We start from the raw sequence: 23,528 nt of genomic DNA, 5'->3' as shown, positions 1-23,528 counted from the left end.
GTGGCATTGGCATTTCAGCCCCCGGGTGTGGTGCATATTGAAATGCGAAGGGAAGTTGGCGAAGTTGACGAGAGATCGCCAGGGTCCTCATAACCCACGGGCATGTTCAATGAGGTGGTAAAAGCTGACATCGAAGGCTGCCCCTGGGCTCTTGTATGCTGGGGGAGGTTCGGAGTGGCCGCGCCCCCGCAAGAGAGATGTTGCGGTTCCGTCCGGATGGTTGGAGCCTGCCCCCCCTGGCTAGGGCGCTTTCGCTGCGATTCATTTGGGATGTCTCGAGCTATCCAGCCATGGGAGTGACATTCGGGTATGCGTGGTATTTAAGGTGTCTGCCTGAGGTGGTGGCGCCCTGAATGGAAGGAATCCGGGGCTTTGGACGTTGGTGGTCGGGGGGGTTGCAACGTCCGACCGCCTGGTAGGGCCAGGGGGAGGAGGTACCTGTGCGTCGGACATTGCAGAGGCCGGAACTGATGCAGGCCGATTGAACATGGAAGAAACGGACAACAACAAACAAAAGCCTTATCGTGCGCTTCTGACAGTTCTAGCAGGTTTTAACAAAGATTTATGTTGTATCTCGGAGGAGTGTCTTGCTCAGGGGTACAACCGCGATGTGCAACCCTTGGCTGAAATGGACCTGACCAAACCCTTGTCCGGTACCTCCACAATGTCTTCTTCACCCTCGACTTCAGTTTCTTCCCTTCCCTTTTCCATATTCACCCAACATCAAAATCACCAACTTCCACTGCTTATCTCCCTCCCTCTTCCAGGTCGGAGACCGTCAGCTGTAGGACAATGACAATTTCCAGGGATATTTCTTCCTTGGATCGCCCGCCCAAGTTTGCCTTGGCTTACCGTCTCTATTGTACAGCATGCGATCTTTGTTCTCGCAAGTACTGAGAAAAAGATTAGACCCAAGAGGCCTCTGAAAGGGAATACCGGATGAAAGAAGGAGATGAAAGCCGCGTTCGTCTACGAAAACATATCAAATAGACGAGCACTTATCAGTCCAGTTTCTCGACGCCCTTTGGTCTCGTTTACTCGCAATTATCTGCACCACCTCTCTCAGTCCTCGGCTCTCCATGTCCCTAGATCAACTTGATGGGCGAGTCTGCCTGCCTTGCTGTAATAAGAGTCGTACTGATACCAGACCCACTCCAGCTGGTCGAAAATCGCAAGAGAAAAATGCTCGTCCACACAAATTGGTAAGCACCACCACTTACGAGTGACGCAAAGGAAAGCTTCAACACTGGCGCCCACAGGCATGAACTACTCATCGTCCCCACTGTTCACTACCTGCTACCGAAGTGTTGATGTTCCGGTGTATTCCATTGTTCCAGTGATTATCACCGGCCGATGCGATTCTCTTCTTGACGTCCTTCGTCTCACTGTCCCAATGTCGGCTATAGCACCCAGATTTGGCAGAAGAACCATGTTCCTATGCTGCCCCTGCCTGGCCCTGGCACCATTGGGACTCCATAGATGCAGCAGATATATACCTAGGTACCTAGTTGAGCAACAGGCGCTGAACATGGAGTCCGGGCCCAGGTTCATGTTACCGACCGCGAGGGGGGAGCCTGGTCACCATTACCCGCCAACATACCTGATGTACTGTGCTGGCAACGGGTGGACCGAAACCCACCGCGGTCTCCTCTGATGGTCTCTCATTCCAGAGTCCCGGCCGACATCAACAAGCCGCTGCAACGTCTGCGGTTTATAGCAACAGAAGCCACACTTCCATGCTTTCATTCGTTGCATCGGCCATCCAGTCCGTTGAAAGGGAATCCGAGAGGTCTGGTCGAAAATCCTCCCTTGGTCGTAGCCACAGGCCAGATTCCCATATGGACCACCATGCACCCGTTAGGCTTTCTGGGGGAGCAAGTTGACGCCCAGCCATCCATGAATCGAGGCGTCGGCTGAAGGAAGACGCCAAAGGGTGCAAAGGGTGCACATGTCTCTAATTGCACAGACCAAGAAGCGTCTCTACTGGCAGCTTTCCAAGCACGTTCCTTGGTCGGTTATGCCGAGATGGGCCACTAGGTTCTCGTTCCAGTATTTTCCCGTTGGAGATACCGATGGCAAGCCGCGCAAACCATGGAAGCCAGCCTGCATAACCTGCTCCAGATGCCCAGGGGAAGTCTCTGCCAGTCAGCCACGTATGATGGTGGTGAGCCGTGATGTGGATTGTGAAGAATGATTTTGTACACAGCGCAGTAATGTTTCTTCCATAGAGGTAGACGTGATTGCACGACCACGAACTCCGACGCAGCACAATCTCCGGGACCCTTTCGGGGGTTTTGTGACATTGAGACCATGAGGTGGGCGTCAAGCTTCTCTCCGCCCTGCGCTGTGGTCTCTGGCCAGGAGCTTCTAGAGACCATTGCTGGGATCGTTCTCTGCATGTCTTTGGTGGGCGCGCTTGGAAAGCCAGCTGCGACCATCTGCTCCATGAGGTGTCTTTGACGCGTTTTCTGCTTGTGCGTTTGGCATTGTGGGTTTCGAGCTCCTCCTCCATCTGTCATGTTATGCAATTTTGCCTTGTGGACGTTCTAGTAGAGACAGGCTGTGTGGCCGCTGAGAGGGAGCCAGGAGCCTGTCTGGTTTCTCTCTTCCAGGAAAGAAAATTTGAATCTGCGGTGTGCAAATGGCATCCAGCCGGGCCACCCGCCACCATAAGCCCACCCTCCGGCCATGGATATGGACACCATCGCACCAAAATAGCATCAGAGAAGCATATCACCCAGCATATCTCTGCACCGAAATGAAGACAAGAGGATGGATGCAATCGTCCAGCAGCACCAATATACCAGGCATCGACCATGACGAGGTACATCGTTGTCAGCCATAACCGCGGGGCATGCCCGTCAGTCTAGTCTATACCACCAGTCGGGCGGTAGTTGATATAACTCGTACAGACGTCGGCGATCTAACCAAGGCTGCTGAGAACCGGAAGCAGCAGTGTGTGAGATGCTTCTGTTTACGCCTTCTCCTCAGCGTCCATCGGCGCCCATTCAACGGGCGGATTGCACGTGTCCGCTCTACTCGAAGCCGGGGCGAGTTGAAGTGAAATACCTTAAATCAAGGCAGTGTTCCTGCGCAGTTAGCAGGCAGCGAGGGTGAGCAGTTGCTTGGGAGTTCCGCACACTTCAGGCAACCTCAACGTGGGGATTTTGGCAGAGTGAGCTGGCTGTTCCGCTTTGATAGCTCGCGTTCTTGAAGGGTCCAGGCGCGATGGGGTGACTTGAGTTGTCGTTGGGTCCGACCCAGAGTTGGTCGTGGTGGATGAGATCCCAGGTTGCGGAAGAAAGACTCCAGGCAGGTTAATGGTATTGGGACAGGGTGATTGATGTTCGTATTGGGTTTTGTGTGAAAATAGGTCTTTTCACAGGTTCCGGTAAAGGGTCTTCTGACACAGGAATTGCAGGTTGCTAGTGCTGGAGAGCTCACTGATGATCGAAGGGATCCTGGGCAGGTTCTTGAATCTAGTCCGCGTTAGAGAGATAGCCGAAGCACCTTCCCGCTGCTCACAGCCAGAGTTCCATCTCCTACCGGGAAACCTGGAAGTTTTGTGCCCGGAGAAAGACATTCACTCCGCGTGCACCAGGCTGGGCAGGGATGTACGTAACACGACCCTTATCACACAAAGACTTTCCTGAGTAACACGAGGGGCTTTACCAACGGAACTATTCCGTCAACAAGCACTTTATTCACAAGTATGTTTCTATCAAACGAGGCTTAAGTTGACAACGCATAACAAGGAGACAAATCCAAGGGCACATATTATCACGAAAGAACGTGCTATTGCCTCTACCGCTCCCAGCAGACCAACACAGCCTCAACTCTATATTGTTTTGCCGCTTGCAGACGCGACAATGTCGCGCCCTCCTACCCTCCATCGCCTACCAACTCTTCCGTGAATCCAGGAACCCCTTGGTAGATCTCCCGGGTGTTTAACCCGAAAGCGCGGAGCCGCGGTACCTGAGGACGCGACCCTTACATCACTCAAGCATGGTCGAGCATGGTCGGACAGGGATGAGCTTCACGGAGCGAGGCAGTGGTTTACCCCGAATGTGTGCTCGAGCCCCCTCAAAAGCCCCGAAAGACTCCAAAACCGATTCAAATCAACGGAGACGGAACCGATCCGGAGACATTACAAAGACCGGGCTGCAAGAATGTTCGATGGATGTTCCCTTGTAGATGAACTTGTTCGGATCATCTCCGCTGCTCCGCATCTTGGCGTTCATCATCTTCATAGAGATCTTGAACTGTGAGAACATGAAGATTCCGGACGGACATGGACATGGCCGTGAGGCGACAATCTTCTCCGCGCCTTGGCGTTCATCATATCAGAGGTGATGGACGTCACGACCATCTCATTGTTGACTTCCAGTCAGGGGAGAATTGGGGAGTGGTACCTTGCGTGCGGATTTGGTATAAAGAAAGGCCGCGGAGATGTTCTTGTCCTCAGGAACTAGTGTTGTGAGGGGTAGGTAGAAGCAAAGAATCTTGGTTCAAGATCATCACCACCATCACCACAGCGTTCGTCTCACGATGACTGTATTGGCGGTCTTGCTGGCGCTTGCCACCGCCGTCTCCCAGTCTACGGGGCTGGCACTACCTGCTCCTGCTCCCGCTCCGGCGCCGCAGTAGGTCTTCCATATCCGCTCAAGCTCCAGCTCCAGCTCCAGCCCCATGGCCGTCCGTCTCCTGTCAGAACAAACGAACCAACTGACCATGTCCATCACAGAATGGTCTACGGCGAGAACTCCGGCCCCGTAGCCGGAGTCTCCCCTCCAATCCCGACCGCAAGCGGGCGAACTGGTTCTCTCCGTGGCAGCACCAATCTACTGGGAGCCAACTCTCCGCAGCCAGATCTCGACACAGCAAACTCGGCCATAGTACCGAACCCACAATCTGTCAACGGACAGGATGCGAATGCCGACCTGGGCTTGTATCTCGATTTTAATAGTGCAAATCCGCCGCAGCCTAATAGGGGTGGAAGAGGGGGGACGGATCCGGGACCTAGTAGGTTTTCCAATCCACTTGCACATCGTTTGCGTTTGTAAACCGGTTGAAGGAGCAAGAGAAAGGAAAGAGAGAAAAATAAACGAGAGAAAAGGGAGACAAGAAAAAGGAGAGAAAAGACTGACAGAAACATAACACAAAAACAGGAACATACGACTACGAAAAACTCAACCCCGACCTCTACGCACCACCGGGTACTGACGCCGGCAGCACGCCTCAATTCATGTTCAACATGGGCCTAGCGCACAACCGCGCCGGCGTGGGTAACCATTCCGGCTGGGCACGGCAGCAAAACCAAGACGTCCTTCCCGTGGCGAAAGCCATGGCGGGCGTGGACATGCGTCTCGAGCCGAATGCCTATCGTGAACTACACTGGCACACGGCAGCCGAGTGGTCGTTGGTTCTGAAGGGGTGTACGCGTGTAGCGGCACTCGACACGGACGGGCGGACGTACATCGATGATGTCTGTGCGGGTGACGTCTGGTTTTTTCCGGCGGGTGTGCCGCATAGTTTGCAAGCTTTGGAGATGGGGACGGAGTTCCTTTTGGTGTTTGACTCAGGGGCATTCAACGAGGAAGCGACCTTTTTGGTGACGGAGATGATGTTGCGGAACCCCGTTGAGGTGTTGAGTAAAGACCTGAAAGCCAATACCTCGGCGTTTGACAATCTGCCCAAAGACCAATTGTACATCTTCAACGGCACGCCTGCCCCAAAAAACATCGCCGAGCAGAACTTGACAGGTCCAGCTGGTGCCCGGACCGGCAACGAGAGTTTCACGTACCACTGGTCGCGCCAACAGCCGATGGAGGTCGAGGGAGGCTCAGTCAAGATCATCGACCCGTTAACCTTCCCCATCGCAAGCAACTTCTCCGCTTCGCAGGTGGTCATCCACCCGGGCGCCATGCGCGAGATCCACTGGCACACGACGTCGGACGAGTACGCCTTCTTCATCCAAGGGTCGGGCCGCATAACCGTGTACGTGGCGCCGTCGGCATCGAGGACCTACGACTTTACTGCGGGAGGAGTGGGATACATCCCGCAAGGGTCGAGCCACTATATCGAGAACACGGGGACCGAGGATCTGGTTTACCTCGAGGTGCTGCAGGCAAGCAAGTTCACGGATATCAGCGTGGCGCAGTGGTTGGCGCTGACGCCGAGGCAGGTGATTAAGGATCATCTGCATTTGCCGGATGAGTTGCTGGATCGGTTACCGACGGAGAAACCGTATGTGGTTGCGGGGAACAAGAACTTGACGGCCATGGCGGGGGGTGGGCAGGCTTATTGAGCGGTACCTGGCGTTGGACTTGACTTGGAATGTGAGGTTTGCTTGTACGATAGCAAGTATGATGCACGGCGTGAATGCTGGATAACTTGGTGTGGTGGCGAGTGGTGACGGCGGACCTCATGCAAACGCTGTGTGTCCAGCCAGCAAGCAGCACATGAGGCCTTGACCATGCATGTCGGCGTTGGGGAAGGTCCTTCTGTACGAATGTATGCATTTTTCCGTTTCCTGTCAAAGTTGCATGAATGACTCGTCTGTGCCAAATGCCTGGTTTTGGGATTTTGCTCATCCAGATTGGGAGTGTCTCTTCGAGTTCCGTGTTGACTGTTGAGAGGCCATCGTCACATCCCATGTGAAAAACCACCTGCAAATCCAGTAACCCATTCGCATCCTCGGGCCGTTGGATGCAGCAGACACCAGACTATTACTTCAATTGCCCAAAAGGTTGTTGGATGGCGGTGAAGCAAGGAAGGAAGGAAGCAGTGTCGTTTTGAGAAACACCGACGGCAATTTTGTTACTTTGTTGCCTGGTGGTGATGGTGGTGATGGTGGTGATGGTGGTGGTAGTGGTGCGTTGTGGTGGCTGGCGTGAATAGCGTCCTCCTGTGATGCCGTCGATGATACTTTCTGCATCCAGAATAGCGGTTCACTTGCTTCTGCAGGCAACAAAATTTTGTTGTGCAGCAGTGTTGGCTCTGGAAGATCGAGACATTCCAGGAGTCGTCAGAATGCAAATGTGAAGTGCAGAGGAAGATGACCAACAAAATGAAAAAGGCACATTAAATGCCGTGTCCTGTCAATTGCATCGCATCGGATGGAAATGGAAAACGAAACCTGACTTCCTTGACCAAGCTTCCATCCCGTTCCAGCTGTTGGGGCACGGCCAGATCCTCTGACAAATGGTAAGATGGTTCGTGCACAGATACGCTACTGGGGAAAGCGTTAGCTGTCTAACAGAAATGGCCAACATTTTCTGCAAACTTGGATAGCATGGCAGTGTGCAAATAACAAGCTGCAAATAACAAGCTTTTTCCAATTTGACCCCGCCGTATTGGCACAGGATCAACCGCGAGCGGCATGGTTTCGACTTTGGAACATGGGGGGGGGGGGGCGATGACTGACCGCCCAACCGCATTAGGTTTAGCCGAGTGGGCTCTTTCCCAGGTTGCACTTGGGTTTTGTGCTTCCATTCCAATGCCCCGTCGTTCTTTTTTGGCCCCTTGCATTTTGCAACATCTTTTTCCACAGCAGCCGGCGACACCTGGAGGAATCTTGGAATGTGATCCGACTAGTGTACACCACCACAGGTACACGTACAATCTCAAATTGAGGCTATAACAAGCCTTATTGCAAATAGATTGCCAACGAGTCTCTATCTGTTCCCCTCCAATTCCATCGTCGGTTTGATAGCCGTGGATCACCGTCTCTCTCTCTGGCAGGGAAACGGCTGGTTGGGATTCATGAATGTGAGGGGCGGCGAGAGACATTCGATCACTTTGAACCATCAAACCGACCAAGCAAGCCGAAAGCGACACAGAGACATGACCTCAGCAACTTCCCGACACATGCCAACAACACCACCACCACACCCACACCACACCGAGGTGCAAAAACACACCTACAAAGACAGAGTGAGATTATCCCCTCCCCCCTTTCGGAAACGGTAACACGAAAACAGGAAATCAGCCAATTATGTTCCCAAAACCACAGACGCCATGCTGTTGATATTGGCGCCCATGTGTGTCAGTCGTCTTCAGCCTCAGTCCTCGGCACAATTACGAGTTGCGGGTCAGTGACAAAATGCACCAAGTGGTGTGTCTGGAATCTAACTGCAGCAACAAACTTCCTTGCCAATCCACATTTGTATCCTTGCAGGCTTCCATGGTTTGTACTGTAACTTTATCACGGCCCTACAAGGTTTAGACAGCAGAGTGGAGTGAATTGGAACTGTCCCTCATCTTCCCGCATCCTCGGTGCAGTGGTTCGAGGATTGACAGGTCCCCTTTTTCTTCTCTCTGCCTTTTCTATCCGCAGCGATCTTCCAGGCCCAGGCTGTGGTGAGTGATCCGGCCAGTGGGATTTCCCCATGCTTGCTTATCCCAATCCCCCCCTGACCAATCTTTTACGCGTCCTGTAGTAAACGAACAGCGAACAGGGCGTAGAGGGCTGTGCAAAGTGCGCTCTTCCCATCTGCGTGGAGGAGGACCCCTACAAGTGTCAGATGTGACCTCGTATCAAAGGGCAGCTTTCCGGGAGTTAGGCCATGGGAAGCCAACAAGAAAACCATGTGTTTGTGGATACATACGCTATATCTCAATCACACGCACATTTATTCACACACCTTGCTTTTTACAGTTGCTTTTGGTTTTTAGCTTTCGAGGCTGCCTAGATTTCTCCAACGGGGGGAATTAGGATTAGCCTTGGTTAATGGATTATCGAAGGACCTTCCATCGAGTTACATACATCATGTTATCTTCCTGCTACAATCAGTACATCAAAGCACACTGCCGACGGAATTGTTTGTCTAGCATTTCCCCTCGAGCGGAAACTGGGACTGGCAGTTGAGTGACGACCTCCTTCAGAGACAACATCCAATCCACATGCAGAATTCAGTCCCAGCCCCATTTCCTCTTTTTCCCTGCTCGCGGTGTGTGGCTTTCCCATGTCCTGGGTCAGCCCGTCTCTCAATGTCTCAATGGGGAGATGGAGGGGTGACGGCGTTCTGGCGGTTCCAGGGGTGTGGGTTAAATAAGCAACAATGCCTACTGCATGCCGGATGCCCAGCCTTCTCTTTCTTACATGAATAAAAAAAGTTTATGTACTTGGTATTGTCCTCATCTGCACATCCGCAGTTTTGCCTTGTCATCTGTGCTTCCCGCCTTTTACCCCTGCCTTGGAACTTTCCCAGCCAGACTCCTGACATCTTGACACCTTAACATCTGCCACCAACAACATCTGGACATCCGAGATCCGAACGGAACAGAACAGACCCAACGTTCGTGACAAAACGGCTGGGCCCACCAATCTCCACTTCCACTTACACGAGACGACCCATCGAATCGAGACCGAGACCGATCCACCGTACAGAAAAACCACGCGAGATACTGGGATCATCCGCGTAATCGACACAGCCCGCTCCGATTCGATTCTGATCTTTGCCGCAGTCTGCTCCGGGGAAACCGGGTTTTCGATTTCGAAACTCAACAGGCTCAGGCCCAGACTACATTGCGTTATCTCTCATACATTTGGCTTTTGCATCACTTTCACTCACTGCATTCACTTGCTTCATCCGGCATATCTCTGGTGGCGACTCAGTGCCATCTGCCATCATCTCCAGCATCGACATCAACCAACATACTTGCCCGGCACGCACCGACGACCAAACATGCAGATGCCATAAACTGACGCTATTCCCCTCTTTTCCACGCCCTTCTCCCGCTCCCGCTCCCAACAGTTCGGATCTTCCCCATCAACTCCAGTCGATCACCACCGACTACCGAACCAGACCCTGTCCGTTCGTTCTCGTGTCGTTCAGGGCAGGCTTTTACGTGTAGTAAAAAGCCCGCCTTACCTACCACGGACCACATCCGAACACCTAGCTACCTAAGCAGGATCTAGTCGCCCCTCCTCCAGTCGTTACCAGATAACAACATCCCGTCATGTTGCTGGGCGACCCAACCGGCGGGTCACCGTCGTCGTCATCGCCGTCGTCCTGGATGTCCGCCATCGTCGCCCACTGGCGCTCCTACTGCCACACCCACCGCATCTTCCTGGTCGTCTTCGTCCTCTTGACGATCTTCGTGCTGGAAAAATATCGGTCTGCGCTGGCTAGCACGTTTGTGACAAGCAGCGATCCCGTTGTTGTCGTTCCTGGATCATCATCATCACCACCATCACCAGTCCAAGAAGGGCAACATTATGAACCCTACCCTGAAGCCGGAGCCGGCACGGCACCCGCAAATGAGGAACCACCAAAGCCCAAACAATTAACACCCGAAGAACTCCTCGACTTGTCCCAGCAAAACGCCGGCAACGCAACCCTGGGATTCCACTCCATCAAGTACATCAACATGAAGGCGCGGTATGATCGCGAGGACGCCATGGCACTGCAGGCGTACCTTTCGGGACTGAAGATTGACGATTATCCGGCCGTCGAGGCCGATATGATTGATCCTGTTGGCATGCCGCCTACGCATCGCCCGGGGAAGCTGAAGAATGGCGAGAAGGGGTGTTGGAGGGCCCATGCTAATGTGGGTGTTTCTTTTCATTTTTTTGGTTGCCTTGCCCATTTCCACGTTTACCTCCCATCCCCTGATATCAGAACCAAATCGGCATGCCCTCCCTTTACCAACTCCCTCCCAAATTGCCCTCATCTGGCCACCAAACAGCAGAAAAAATCCCCATGATTCCCCTTACATTCGTTTCCCTTCCTTTCTTTTCTTCCCTTCCATTCATCGAATAGACGAATGGGCCTTGGCCAGCTTGGACTTGAGGTCGGAGGTACCTTTGGCGGAGCCGCCGACAGCAAGGACGAGAGGGGTCTTGGACCAGGTCTTGCGTTGCCACTATGGATGCCCCGGAGGTTCATGCCCCAGAGGTTGGAGATGTTCATACTCGGCATCCAAGTGTGCCTCCAGTACCATCACCTAAATAGCAGAGAAACCCAACCTCCGTGCTTCCCTCTCACCCCCTTTCCCGTTCTCCCCTTCTCATCCTCCTATGTTCCCTAGCTTCCTACACTTCTCCTTGTCATTCCACCTTTCCATCCTTCGTGTCTTCCCAGTCCCTTTCCATTATTTCCTCCCTTTCACTAGTCCTCCTCTTCCACATCTCTTCTCCGGCCTGAGACCTCTTCTTTCCACCTGCCTCCACCTTCCTTTCACCCCAGCCCTCATATACACCAAACCACCAAACCACCAAACCCTCCAACCCCCGTCCCTCACCTTCTCCTCCACCAAGACTCCTCCTTAACCCCCAAACAACAAAGGTACTAACAACCCCAACCACAGATCTGGTCCGACCAAACCCGCTCCCGCCTTCCCCCCATTTTGATTCTCGAATCCGACGCAGCCTGGGACCTCCAAATCCGCCCCATAATGTCCCTTTTAAACGCTCACTTCATCACCTTCCTCAACAACATCTCCTCCACCCCTGTTCACGACCCCTCTTTCAACTCGCCCAATAACCACAAAGTCCACGGCAAACCTTCTTACAACCCCTCCAACCCCATCCTCCCCAACCCCGACGACCCCTGGCTTTCCGAACACTGGGACTTGTTTTCAATCGGGCAATGTTTCGAGTACTCCCAAGACCACGACATCAAACTCGTTTACGACGACGAGTCTGTTCCTGAAGGAAAAGAGTATTGGGGACAGAAAATGGGGAAGGAGAGGGTTATTAGGAAGTCAGGGGGGATTACGTGCACGACTGCTTATGCGATTAGTCATACCGGTGCCGCGAAGCTGTTGTTGAGGAGTGCGATGGATTTGGATAACCCCGTGGATTTGCTGATGAGGAGGTTGACGATGAGTAGGGATTTGGTGGCGTATAGTCTGTTTCCGCCCGTGGTGGCGCAGTGGGAGTATATTGGTGGCATTGGAATGGGGGAGAGGGGGGCACAGAGTGATATCAATGGCGGGAAACATAAGGATACTCCCGAGAATGCGCACATGCCGGGGTGGAAGGATGTCAAGGAGAAGGGAACCATTTGGACAACAAAGGGACATCATAGTGATGTTGGGTTCAAGAATATGGTGCTTAAGGAGGCGTGGACCGAGATCATTGGTGAGGAACCAAAGAAGTTTGAGGAGAGTTTGTGGAATCCTGAGACGAATGATTAAGTCCCGGTGTGAGGGAGAGAGGAGGAGCAAGGAATTGGATACCAACGGAGGGAAAAGGAAAGGAACAAGGCCCAAGTGGTCATCATGTGTGAAAGAAAAACCATCACAATCAGTTACGATGAAAGTTTATCTAATAAATTACTGTCTGCAACTACATGCGCCAGTCGTTTGCCTGGCCGTCGAACCACTCCTGTCAAACATGTCCAACATGTCCAACACCACCACCATAACCACCAGCAAAATTGAACAGTTACATACAACAACTACAATCTCAACCAAACCATGAGCCCAACCCAAGACTTTCTCCACATTCTCCAAAATTCCCCCCCATGTCCCCCGCTCTGCGACGTTTTTCCCCTTTTTTTTCTGGTTTTTTTTTCCCCTCTTTTTTTTTCTTTTTTCTTTTTTTTTTGTATTCTCTCACTCCATGCTCCCCCCCGCCCTGATTCCATGCGAGACAGTGTTGACAACAACAAAGCAATTCGAACTGGACCGAGCCGGCAATGGTCACCATTGCAGCTGCCTGCTTTGGGCTGCTTCAGCCATTTCGCCCTCCCCCACGAACTGTCTCCTTACACATCCTTTGACCCTGCCGGAGATGGGAATCCCCGGTCCCAAACGACCTGGAACAAGTTGCCATGTGTTAGCTTCCATGACATTCCATCAAACAGACAAGACAGAACAGAAGCAGATGGACTTACCATAGCGTGTGGTCGTATCCTGGCGACAAACTAGCGTCGCCTCCCATGGTGGCCTTGGCAGACTTTCTTGGTTTGCTGTGAAAGCCGAAGCCAAAGCTAAGTTAGCCGACGCACACGTGTGATCATCTCCTGGGACTACGAACCATCTCGGACGCTTGAATCGGGTATCGTGTAGCGGTAACATCGTTGACTCTCACTTTCCAGGAGTGACCGGCGAGGCAATCTGGTATAGTACGTATGCTTCTCCGGCGCTCCGCGCTGTAACGCTCGGGCCTGGCAGCCGCTTATGGCATATCAGCAGCCTTGCCTGATGAAGGCGAAGGCGCTGGCCAGGCCCGGCGTAAGGTAATGTGAGCGTGATACGGGGTATCGGTCGAGATACTAGAGGGGAGATAAATGAGTGGTCAGCTTGTGGTTCTTGTGTGGGTGGATGGGTGGTGAGGAACATGATGGATGCCACTGGGGTTTGGTGCAGTGATGGGCCACTGGGCTGGACTGGGAAGGTGAAGGAGTGACCCTCTTGAGCAACCTTGCTTGACATGGACAGTCAAGGAAAGTGAAGCTCTGGCTGAGTTGACCAGGCTGGCCTCAGGTTGTGGCAGTGATGTCTCCAAAGGAGAGCCGCACAGCGTTGGAAGAAGATGGGATGCAGTGGAGGAGTGTGTTTGCAGCGTGCTACGTCGACCTTGAATCGCATGTCAAATGACTCACTTATGAAGATGGCAGCGGAAACACGATGATCAGCTTTTTGGAAAGCGCTTCCGTTGAGCAGAGATGTGAAATCATGTCGTTATTTCGGTCCCACTGGTGGCATACTTGGAAGTTGAGGACAAATGATTGGGTGAGAAGAATGATGGGATGATAGAGAGAATTTTTGGAAAAGAGGAGAAATTGGGGAAGACAGGAATTAAGTACTGAGGGAGAGGGGCACAGGAGGAAAATTCTGTCTGCTTCTGACACAAATCTGAACGCAAGGCCAGAAGGCAGGGCCGCTTGACCTCGAGCGCTTCCCGGCGAACAAGGGGGGGCTTGAAAAAGGTGACGCGGGAGCCTTGGGCGGAAGGAGCCAGGAAAGAAAGGACGCCGGCATCGCCGCCAGCACTCTCAAGTTGTCAGCCATGCATGCCCTGGTGCTCTGGCAGTAACGTGGGCAATCGAGATTTGAGTTCCGAGATAACGCATCACCTCATCGGACACTTGACGAATAAGACGAGGGCTTGAGAAGATGCGAGTCCATGAAGGAAATGGTAACAATAACGGCGGAGGAAGTCATCGCAGCAGATGACTTCAAGTTGACAGGTGTACCTGGTGCCTGGCAGTGGTGCGGATAATCGGAGACTGCACATGGGCCGATTCTCGGATAACGCATGACCGCGAATGCTTGGCGAACAACAAGAGGGCTTCCAGTTTTGACAGGAGCCGAGTCCTTCAAGGAGAGCCTGGAAGGAACGAGAATAAGGACTCCCAGGCTCGCAGACCCGACTCTCAAGTACCTCCAGGTACCTGGAAAGGCTGCCAGGTATGCCTCAGTACCTGGCAGTTACACGTCGGGCCCAGCAGACATGGAGAAGTCGGAGTCCCGATGACGCATGGCCTCGAACGCTTGGCAAATGAAGGGTGGCCGTGATATTAGGAGGCAAGGCCTGAGAGGAAGGAACGAGGAGGATGGGAATATGAGGCTCGCAGTCGAGACTCTCAAGGGGCCAGGCATGCCCTGGTGCCTGGCAGTAACGCAGAGGCTCATACGGAAATGACGAAGGATTCGGACCACTCTGTCCCCTCGTTCTGTCCACTTCGAGCCGTTCTCGCCAACTCAGAATTCCTCCGTGACCAAAAGCTAACCAAGAGATGACGAGTTTCTCCACCCAGCCTTCGCAGCGCAGCTCTCGTCAGCCACCCAAGTTGACATCCAAGGCGCACATGGGTTCTGGACTTAAATCGAGCGTCCCCCGCCCTCTTGTCCCATCCCCCTTCTTCCTCTTCATTTTCGCCTTCATCATTATCTTCTTCTTCGTCGTCGTCCTCACATCTTCTTCCCTTTCTTCTCTCTTCTTCTTCTCCTCCCTCGCAACCACTTCATTGTTGGACCAAGGGACATTCCATCCACAAAAAGCCAGCTCCACCGCGAGCTCTCCTCTGGTCTTCCTTTCCCTGTTGGCTCCACCATCTCCCACCTGCTCAAGGCGAGTTCCTTTGGTTCCCTTTGTCCTTCGGAGACTGCCTTCTAACAAGTCTCAGTACACCAGAGCGGGCGGGCGGCGACGAGGGCCTTGTCACAACGAATCCCGGCAGGGCCTCCGTGCTCGCTAGCCATTGTCATCCACTGAAGAAAACGCCCGGAATATCTCAGCAAGCCTGGTTTCTGCCTCACCGGGGCCTCCCCCAGCTTGGACGGCACAGTGGCGCCTTCGGCTTGGTTTGCCTCCGGGTGCTCTTACCAAGGATTCGAACGAGTACATCTCTTGGTACGAGGCTCTTGGTGACATCTTTGCTTTGGAGTGGACATTAGCGCTGACACAACAGACAGCCTTGCTCTCACCATCATCGAGAGTTTGCTCTTCCGGCACTGACTCCAAGAAGCCGCCCGAAGGCGACGAGGAGACCAGTCCAGGTCAAGTGAAGGGGAGTGACCAGTACACCACCTCCAAGAATTCCATACTTGCAAGTACAACGGCTTCATCCATCATCTTTCTTCGAAAGCTAACGCCGGCCTTGAATCGCAGGAAATGTCCGGGGCCCAACGAGGCCATCTTCTCCGAGTTCGCCGGTATGGCCGGTGCTGAGGCTGCACATCGCACAATATGGGACGGCGTCGTGGCAACTGTGCTTGGCCACGGCGCCGTCCAGTCCTCTTGGACATGGCCTTGGGACAAGAGACATTTGTTCGTGACAAGGGTGGGAAGCCTACATCTGGTGCTGGGGTCGTGTTCTCAACGCGGTGGACATGAGGCTGGGTTAAATAACGAATTTGTATTGCACTTGTTTGCGCGCAGACCTTGGCCAGACAGGCGATTCGAGCCCTAACGAGTAGTACTGTAGATAGAAACATCGGCAATATTAGTGCCTTTCTGATCTCTCTGTCCCTTAAACTTGTCCGCATTTTTGTTCATGAGTTCTTGGAGCCTTCCTTGGGTGTAGTCGTTGTATTCGCTCGTACATGTATCCGTTCCTGGGCTCCGTCCGACATTATGTCCAACCGACCTTGGGTGTTTGATTGTTCGAGTCGGTCGTACTTGAAGTTGAACCCAGTAACGCGGATGCCTCGCCCTGTCAGGATCTTTCTCTGGTGTTTTGAGACTGCCTCTTGACGCAGGCGTTGATCGCTGGCACAGAAATCCCTTGGACCCTTTTCCAAATTTCAACCTGCCCTTGACTAGAGCGAGATGTTTGTTTCCATCAGCAACCAGAGTTAAAGCAGTGTAACACAATGATCGTTGCGAGCAGTGAAGCGGAGCTAATCGCATCAACAAGTGACTGCCACGCCGTACCGTCACAACGAACTTGCCTGATGAAGTTCCTCTGCCAGCCTCTTTACGTTCTTCTTTTCCGAGAAGATCCAGTACTCCGCGCACACAGGTTACTCTCTGAGGGGTTCTACCTACAGGAGTACCTCCATTCAAGGCCATGATGTCCAATTGTGGACGTGCCCATTCGTCTCAAGCATGGTGCCCCACCAGATGAGTCCTCTACTCTGATCGCCCGGGCTGTCATCCGGACTGTTTGAGCATGTTTGCTACCGCTCCGTGCCAAAATAGGACTTTCCCATTTTGACGGCAGTTACGTCCTTCTTGTCCCTCTCGTGGAGCATCCACCGTCTTTCCCGCGCGTGCCCACAAAACCCCCGCCAGCAAAGATTCCTCCCCGACCAACTTTCTTCTCCCGACCGACATCCTCCAGAGAGTTAACACCTTCTGTCCATTCAGCTACACCCGTGATTAAATCATCTCCCAACCATATACACCAGCTTCAAAGCGTGCCGTTTTCTATTCCGCTCTCCCCTTCGCGCTGTCTACTCGGCTCTCGCCTTCGGTGCAGCGCCGTCTTCCTCCCCCGACCCTCTCATCACGCAGTTCCGTCTTTGAAACATCGTTTCGCCTCGTGGCATTCCTCTCGCTACTTTCCAAGACACATCGCCCAAGTCTTTCCTTCTTTTCGAGTTCTGAGTTCAGGCTGAGATCATCAAGACGCGAGATCTTCCACTTGGGCGTCAACGCGGGTTCCGGCGTGGATGAAGGGACTGACTGGAGCTAACGGTGAACTACCTCCACGAAAAGCAGTGCCCGGCCAGAGAACTTTCCGATCTTCTTCATTGGATCACGACGACTTTTTCGCCTCGCAACATAAAAGACCGTTCAGAGGTAAGTACAGTCTTTAACTTCCTTACGTATCCCTCCTGTCCTTCCCATTACCTCTCTTGCCTCAGACAAAACACCCCCGTGCTGTTCAAATCCAACCCGACACCCCAAGTCTCACTAAAACATTCCACTCACCTCAACCTAAAAAGCCATGTGCTTCCAGATCATCCGCTCCTTCTCCTGCGGCTGCGCGCGTCACCACAAGCTCGAATGCTGCGTGAGCAAAGCCCTGCGCCTGTCATCATCCACCACGGGCGTCGCTCCCCTTAGCCCCGGCGAAGGCTGCGACTGGACCATCTCCGGCCCGCGCCGTTTTCGTTTCAGCACACCGTGCCAAACCTGCGCGTACGCACAGTGCATCTGGCTGACCGGCAACTTCTCCATCTCGTCCAAAGGCTCGGCCTGGACTGGGCTGATGAAGAACGGGGCTGCGGCCGAGCGCGTCGTGGGGTTTCGCTGGTTGAGGGAGACGAGAGCGAAGCTTAAGAGGACTTTGCAAGAGAGGGACCGGGAGGAGAAGGATGGCGAGGATTTTGAGTGGAGGACGGAGCATTGGAGACGGATGTTACAGAGGAAGAGGATTAGGAGAGAGGTGAGGAACAGGTGGAGGGAGAAGAGGAGAGGGAGGGAAGAGAGGGGACTGTAAAGTCAGTGAGGCTCGGGGTCTGAGAAGGAGGAGAGGGAGTGGAGTGTAATGTAAGGCCGGAGAGGTTCGGGGTTTGAGACGGGGGTGTAGAGGAAGCGGGGGAGGATGGTTAGTTGCTTTTGCTTTTACCTTGAACAACCGCACATGGTAAGAAGAAGTTGGCTGCTCGTTACGTGAAGACACAAAGAAGAAGACCGAGGATGGAGGTAGTTTGGAAGTATTTTAGCGGCGGAGGAAGGATAGAAACTCCAAGGAACGGCGTGGAAGCGCAGGGGCAGTATTCGTAGCAAATGATACCCATACCCGAGCCGAGTTGACAAGGAACATAGTCCATCCAAGATCGTTCCACATCCAGCCCGTACTCATGCCCGTGAGTTTGTAGGTGTGCAATAAACCCAATAAGACGTCTGGAGCACAACCCTCCGTAGCGCGATCCATTCATGCTCCCGTGCAACACCATCGCCCATGCCTGGGCTCCATTTCAGGAAACGAGTATGGCTTCACCGCCACAAACCACCTTATCTGCCAAGTGGAAGCATTATTCTTGATGTATCTGGGTGCTGTTTCCAGAATGCTACATTCAAGCCGATTTGAAGGGACAGAAAACGGCCGCCAACATGGACGCAATATTCATTTTCTTCCTGTCGATCGCGTAAAGCTTCGTTTGGCAGGGTCTCTAGGGGGTTTGGATTGGTGGTCGCGTTGAAGCTATTGCTCATGAACTTGACGGTGGTATGTTAAATAGCGTGAAAGGGTGACATGACACTTGAGCATTTCAACAACCACGAAAACCATCATGGATGCTGCTTTTGCGGTAACCCGTGTGCCGAAAACAGACCAGCGAACTCCGGCCCCGCGATCCTCCCTCTGGTGACCTTGAAGGCGGCCAACGCTGGATGTCCCCAACAGCGTGCTAGCAGAGTTGTTAACAGCAGAGTCGCCAGTCATCACATCAAACTTGAATATTGGGCGTCATGGTAGTAGTTCTGGTAGTAACAGAACAGTCGTGGCCTGCGACTGTTGTTTTGGTTGGGAAGGCATTGGGTGGGATGCACTTAATGGTCGGCGGCCAACCATCATGGCCAGCGTCAACATCGGGAGATTCTCAAAAGGACGGGACTGGAGTCAAGTCCTGGCTATAACCTCCGCAGGCAGCTTGCGTCGCGGGCCGGTTGAATGGCATGCGATCAAACGCGCAGAGGAAGGAAGGCGCGCGTTCTAAAACCACGGCTTGCCAGCTCAGTTCCGTTAAGGTATTGACGTTGTCCTCCCTGCCCTCCATGTCGCTAGACCAGTCCCAGCCCCAGTCCCAGCCCCAGTCCCAGCCAGTGGTATCCCACTGCCCTCTACCGCCACTGCCCCTGACAGGAGGTATATATATCACTTCCGCAAACCCTCCTTCCATCAATGAAAGCGCGGGTGGTGTAGTGGTCAACGCGTTCGCTCAGTACATGGCACCTCGATCACCTACGGTGTTTGTAGTTAGGGCTGCCACCCCTGAATGTAAAAGATCCCGGGTTCGAACCCCGGTCTGCGCATTCTTTTTTTCCTATTTGTTTTTTACATTTTCTTTTCCCCCTTTCTTACTACTAGTTCTTAGGGTTCAGGCTTTACTTGTATATCTGCAGCCCTCTAGAGAGGCAACGACGAGATGAAGTAATGGAAAATAGACTTGGAGAGCGGTTAGATTCCTTTTTGTGAGGTTAACGCGCCTGTGCTGGGAGGGAAACGGCATCTTGCTTGGTGAAGGGGAAGGTGAGGTTAGAGCTCTTTGCTCCCACGCATTTACATGGTCGGTCTCAGCTGGACTGCGCGGTTGCTGGGTCGGGGCGTCAGACACTCGCCGCAACATCCACGAACTTTATTACGGTATCTCACTCCTCCCTCACACCGAAAGCTTCTTTACAGCAATGGAGGAATTTTGTTAGGACGTAATCCATCTGTTTGCGCGCTACTTCTTTTCGGTTCTATTCAAGGCCTCGGAGAATGACTTTATGCCCTACATATACCGAATCCGAGAGCAGGAGGCAGGAAGGACATCACGACGCGTTTGACTTTTGGTAGAGGTACCTACTTAGCAAAGAAACGCCTCCGGTTGTCAGTACTTCTGGCAATGAGCTTAGAATGTAGATGGCTTCTACCTTGATTCCCAGCACCAACATCAAATCAAAACCGAGGTGCTAAGCGGTGCCCCTTTCTTTATTGTCGAAAATGGCATAAGGGCCACTCAGCTTGGTTGGCAAAGACATGGACGGAGCACAGCTTAGCCCACATTCCAGTTGCGCTCTCCTCCTGGCAGGGGTACCTTACAGGTACCTAGGTATTGTTGAGGCACACACAGACTAATACTCGTCGGACCGAAGGAGTCTTGCCAGCATCCTGAGCTGCAATGTCTGAGATGCCTCCGCTCTCCAGCTTCGACTGTGTATCTCCTGCCTTCATCCTCGACATTTGATCTTCCTATTCCTCCTTTTCGAACTTCGGAACCTAGCTTCCAGTCGAGTTCCAATCCGGGCTGGTACCGCCCAAGCCCAAACACTATCCACCCCCCTCTTTTTTTCTTTTCGCTACGATATGTTCTCCTACCTCTATATATGTAGAGGTATTCTAGAGGAAGGTATTTAAGCTCCTCCACCGTACCGTACCACTTGGCTTTTAGCCCTTCCCTGCGCGACAGCTTCTTGTCCTATGCGGGCGAAGGCGAAGTCGTTACGTTCGTACGTTAAATGGGCAGTCGGGTAGCATCTCTGGCTCGGAGTCGGCCCCGGTCTCGGACGGTGGTAGGTAGGTATTCCGGTGGCGACTTTGGGCAGCATTTGCGGCAGTAGCTACTTCCTGCCTTGCCTGGATGGTCATTACCTCGACCCTCCTGATTACTTCTTCGGTGTATATGGATGGCATGGCGGTGAAGTCCGTAGAGACTGTTGAAACGGAAGACTTTGAGGCCCCCGAAGGAGTGATGGCGTTTCCCAAGTGTGGGTGGCTGTTTGCTCGTACTCTGTAGGCCGTGAGATCTGGATGCGCAAGGCTCGCATCCCTAGAAGATCCTTCGATCCATGTCAGCAAATTTGAGGCTGCGTTGCCGTGCATGCAGGTTGCTGCAGTGTCTTCTGGGAAATATGCAGAAGATGCAGAAGCGACCTGCGATGTCCGCAGCAGAAGCGCCATTCTTTCGATCAGACCGGAAAAGTTACTTGAGTCTGGAATATCGGAGGGTAGCAGGTGTGTAAAAGGGAGCGAGGATGACCTCCTAGACCATGAGTGTCTGGTAACGGGCAAGCGATTCACCGCCGAGGTGCCCCATTGTCACTTGACAACAAAGGACGGACCGTCCTTTAGTGCAGCCTCAGAGGCACCTTTCAAGATAGGTAAGGATGCATGCTGGAGCTAGCTTGGTGCTTGGTAAGTTGGTTTCCTGCGGCGCTTCTTCCATTTCTTGACACTTCCAGTGACTCCCGCCGGCAATATCACAAACATTCAGTTGAGCTTTATAGTGCAAAAGGATCTTTGTATCGTACGTTCATTGTCATCTCTGCACTGTCTAACCTCTATCTTCCCCCTTTTGTCATATCATGGGTATCATTATTATCATCAATGCTGTCCCGTTAAAACCAGCATCTTGCCTTGCATCTTCCCTCTTTTAACATTTGCAACATCCAAAGTCAATCCAACGAACAACAAATCCCGCTCAGTGAGCAAACCTAAAATCCAACCTCTTCGGCCCCTCATCCTTCGTAGTCAACAGATATACCTGCTGCTCCTCGGGCGTCATCGCATTCCACTTCTCCTCCTTCAGCTTATTCCTCCACATATAAAACGCCTTAGTCAGATAAAACAGCACAACATTCAAGCAAACAATTGCCAGCAACACCTTGTTCCCCCTCTTGTACAACGGCTTGTCGTCCTCGCGGTAGATGTTATCATAAACAATATTGCCAGCCTGCACAAACATGTTGTACAACGCCGCGGAAACCGCCCTCGTACGCACGCTGTTGCTGTTCTGGGCGTTCCAAGACACCAATATGGCGTGGCAGTATGGATACGACAAGACGCCGGTGAGAAGAGCGTAGCGGACCCAGACGCCGGAGTTGGGCAGGGCGACGATGGCTGCGAGAAAGGGAAGCATCCACCATTGCGAAATGGAGGAGATGAGTGCACGCTCTTTGCACCGCTTGGAAACCCAAGACAGAATGACCAAGTTACAGGCAAAGAGGAAGTAGGCGGGAATGGTGAGGAGGTTGGCTTGGAACACGCTGAAGCCGTCAGTGCGGAGAATCAGACTGAGGTAGTTGCCGGCAGGTCCAGGAGGAATGTAAGCAAACAAGCCGACAATATAGAGCGGCCACATCTCCCATTCCTTGATTGCCAGGAGCAAGCCTTTGGCCGAGACGCCCTCGCGGTTGTTCATGTCGCCCTTGGAGGGATCGTCGCGCAGCAGACGGTTGACAATGATGTATTCCTCGCGATCAGAGAACCAGCCGTTCTTTCCGCGGAACCAGGACTTGGTCTGGCAAGGACCCGGGGGCATGAGAACAAAAGCGAAGATACCGACGATGAGGGAGATCAGGGCTTCGATCAGGAACAGCCACTGCCAACCACTCCAGCCATTGATACCACGCATCTGCAAAATCCCGGCGGCCATCAGAGAACCAACGATGTTGACGGTCGACAGAGCAGTCCAGAAGAAAGCCAGACGGAGGGGCAGCTCGTTCGACTTGTAAAAGTAGGTCAACCAGAGGACAATGTCAGGGATGAAACCACCCATGGCAACACCCATAAGTGCCTTGATGACATAGAAATGGGCTCTGTTGGTGATCCAGACTTGGGCACCCGACAAGATGGACCAAGATACGATTTGCATGGGAATAAAGCGGTCGGCACCAAGCCTCTTGGCCACGAGGCCGGAGGGAAGCTCAGCCAGTAAGAAGGTAGCGAGGAAAATGGTTTGACCATAGTTGAAGTCGTTTGTGTTCATTCCTGGGTCGTGTCAGTACTAACTCGGTGACCAGGAAGGGACTAATCATGAAGGACATACCCAATTCCGGCAACATGTCATCGCTGATAGCTCGGTTGATGTTCTTCCGATGCAAGTCCAAGCTGCAGAACATGATCCAAGCCCAAAACATGATCCTGAAGTCGATCTTGCGCACAAGCTTGCGCTCCTCTGAGGCGTCCCATTGGAACGACGGGTCGAATCGGTGACGGTTCTCGTACCCGGCGCGCTCATAGACCTCAGCCCAATGCGCAGCAATTGCGGGGACACTAAAGACGTGATCAGGGGTCGAGCCGTACTCGTCTTTCTTGCCGCTGAGTTCTTCAGAGATAGAGACGTGGGAAAAAGAGGCGGAACGGGCCGGCGAGGAAACACCCTTGACATCGTTCAGGGATCCAGAGGAAGGGGTATCGATGGAAGAGACCGCCTTCTTTTCGTCTTGGAAGTCGGCCATGGCTGCGGCACGGGCCGGGAGGCTTCTCGCGATCGATGAGCCGGTAACGAATAGGGAGTCGAGCTACCTGAAGAGGGTGGCAGTCTTTCGAGATTGGCGTCTACAAAGGCGCAAGGGACGAGACTTGGCTGCGGCTTGGTGTGGTGTTCAAGGGTATCTCCGCGGGATTCCACGACATGGCGACATCAACATTTTACAGTGACGCGAGTTATAAGGAATACCGTTGGATGGCGGG

The 23,528-nt window shown here is 53.0% G+C and overlaps 5 protein-coding genes and 1 non-coding gene across 6 annotated transcripts; 5 read left to right on the top strand and 1 right to left on the bottom strand.

Annotated features, from left to right (window-relative positions):
- Positions 1 to 4,548: 4,548 nt before the first annotated feature.
- On the top strand, positions 4,549 to 6,307 carry SMAC4_05091 (uncharacterized protein; the record flags this gene model as incomplete). Its single annotated transcript, XM_003346785.1, has 3 exons — positions 4,549 to 4,643; positions 4,745 to 5,022; positions 5,169 to 6,307. 3 exons carry the CDS (start codon positions 4,549 to 4,551, stop codon positions 6,305 to 6,307), a joined length of 1,512 nt encoding a protein of 503 aa, XP_003346833.1.
- Positions 6,308 to 9,115: 2,808 nt separating this feature from the next.
- Positions 9,116 to 12,295, top strand: SMAC4_05090 (uncharacterized protein). Its single transcript, XM_003346784.2, has 2 exons — positions 9,116 to 10,554; positions 11,314 to 12,295. Exons 1-2 carry the CDS (start codon positions 9,964 to 9,966, stop codon positions 12,142 to 12,144), a joined length of 1,422 nt encoding a protein of 473 aa, XP_003346832.1. The 5' UTR covers positions 9,116 to 9,963; the 3' UTR covers positions 12,145 to 12,295.
- A 2,398-nt stretch (positions 12,296 to 14,693) lies between these two features.
- SMAC4_12745 (uncharacterized protein) lies at positions 14,694 to 15,628 on the top strand (the record flags this gene model as incomplete). Its single annotated transcript, XM_024655689.1, has 4 exons — positions 14,694 to 15,028; positions 15,084 to 15,310; positions 15,373 to 15,506; positions 15,569 to 15,628. The coding sequence occupies 4 exons, from the start codon at positions 14,694 to 14,696 to the stop codon at positions 15,626 to 15,628; spliced, it is 756 nt and encodes a 251-aa protein (XP_024511536.1).
- A 1,723-nt stretch (positions 15,629 to 17,351) lies between these two features.
- SMAC4_05089 (uncharacterized protein) lies at positions 17,352 to 17,846 on the top strand (the record flags this gene model as incomplete). Its single annotated transcript, XM_003346783.1, has 1 exon — positions 17,352 to 17,846. The coding sequence occupies one exon, from the start codon at positions 17,352 to 17,354 to the stop codon at positions 17,844 to 17,846; it is 495 nt and encodes a 164-aa protein (XP_003346831.1).
- A 1,413-nt stretch (positions 17,847 to 19,259) lies between these two features.
- SMAC4_13329 lies at positions 19,260 to 19,384 on the top strand. Its single transcript has 2 exons — positions 19,260 to 19,296; positions 19,349 to 19,384. It is a non-coding gene; the product is annotated as a tRNA-Thr (tRNA).
- A 2,150-nt stretch (positions 19,385 to 21,534) lies between these two features.
- Positions 21,535 to 23,293, bottom strand: SMAC4_05088 (uncharacterized protein; the record flags this gene model as incomplete). The annotated part of the gene is made up of 2 exons (XM_003346782.1): positions 21,535 to 22,823; positions 22,882 to 23,293. The coding sequence occupies 2 exons, from the start codon at positions 23,291 to 23,293 to the stop codon at positions 21,535 to 21,537; spliced, it is 1,701 nt and encodes a 566-aa protein (XP_003346830.1).
- Between the last annotated feature and the right edge of the window lie 235 nt (positions 23,294 to 23,528).

This window comes from Sordaria macrospora, chromosome 2, assembly GCF_033870435.1.
Source record: "Sordaria macrospora chromosome 2, complete sequence".
Classification (NCBI taxonomy): Eukaryota; Fungi; Ascomycota; class Sordariomycetes; order Sordariales; family Sordariaceae; genus Sordaria; species Sordaria macrospora.
Note: the sequence above shows the minus strand (reverse complement) of the source record. Positions and strands in the feature narration are given on the sequence as shown.

Bases quoted from the DNA above. Each gene is read 5' to 3' on its own strand.
- SMAC4_05090 (XM_003346784.2), top strand. From the start codon at position 9,964: ATGTTGCTGGGCGACCCAACCGGCGGGTCACCGTCGTCGTCATCGCCG. The intron at 10,555-11,313 runs GTGGGTGTTTCT...CCCCAACCACAG, and splicing joins GTTGGAGGGCCCATGCTAAT to ATCTGGTCCGACCAAACCCG.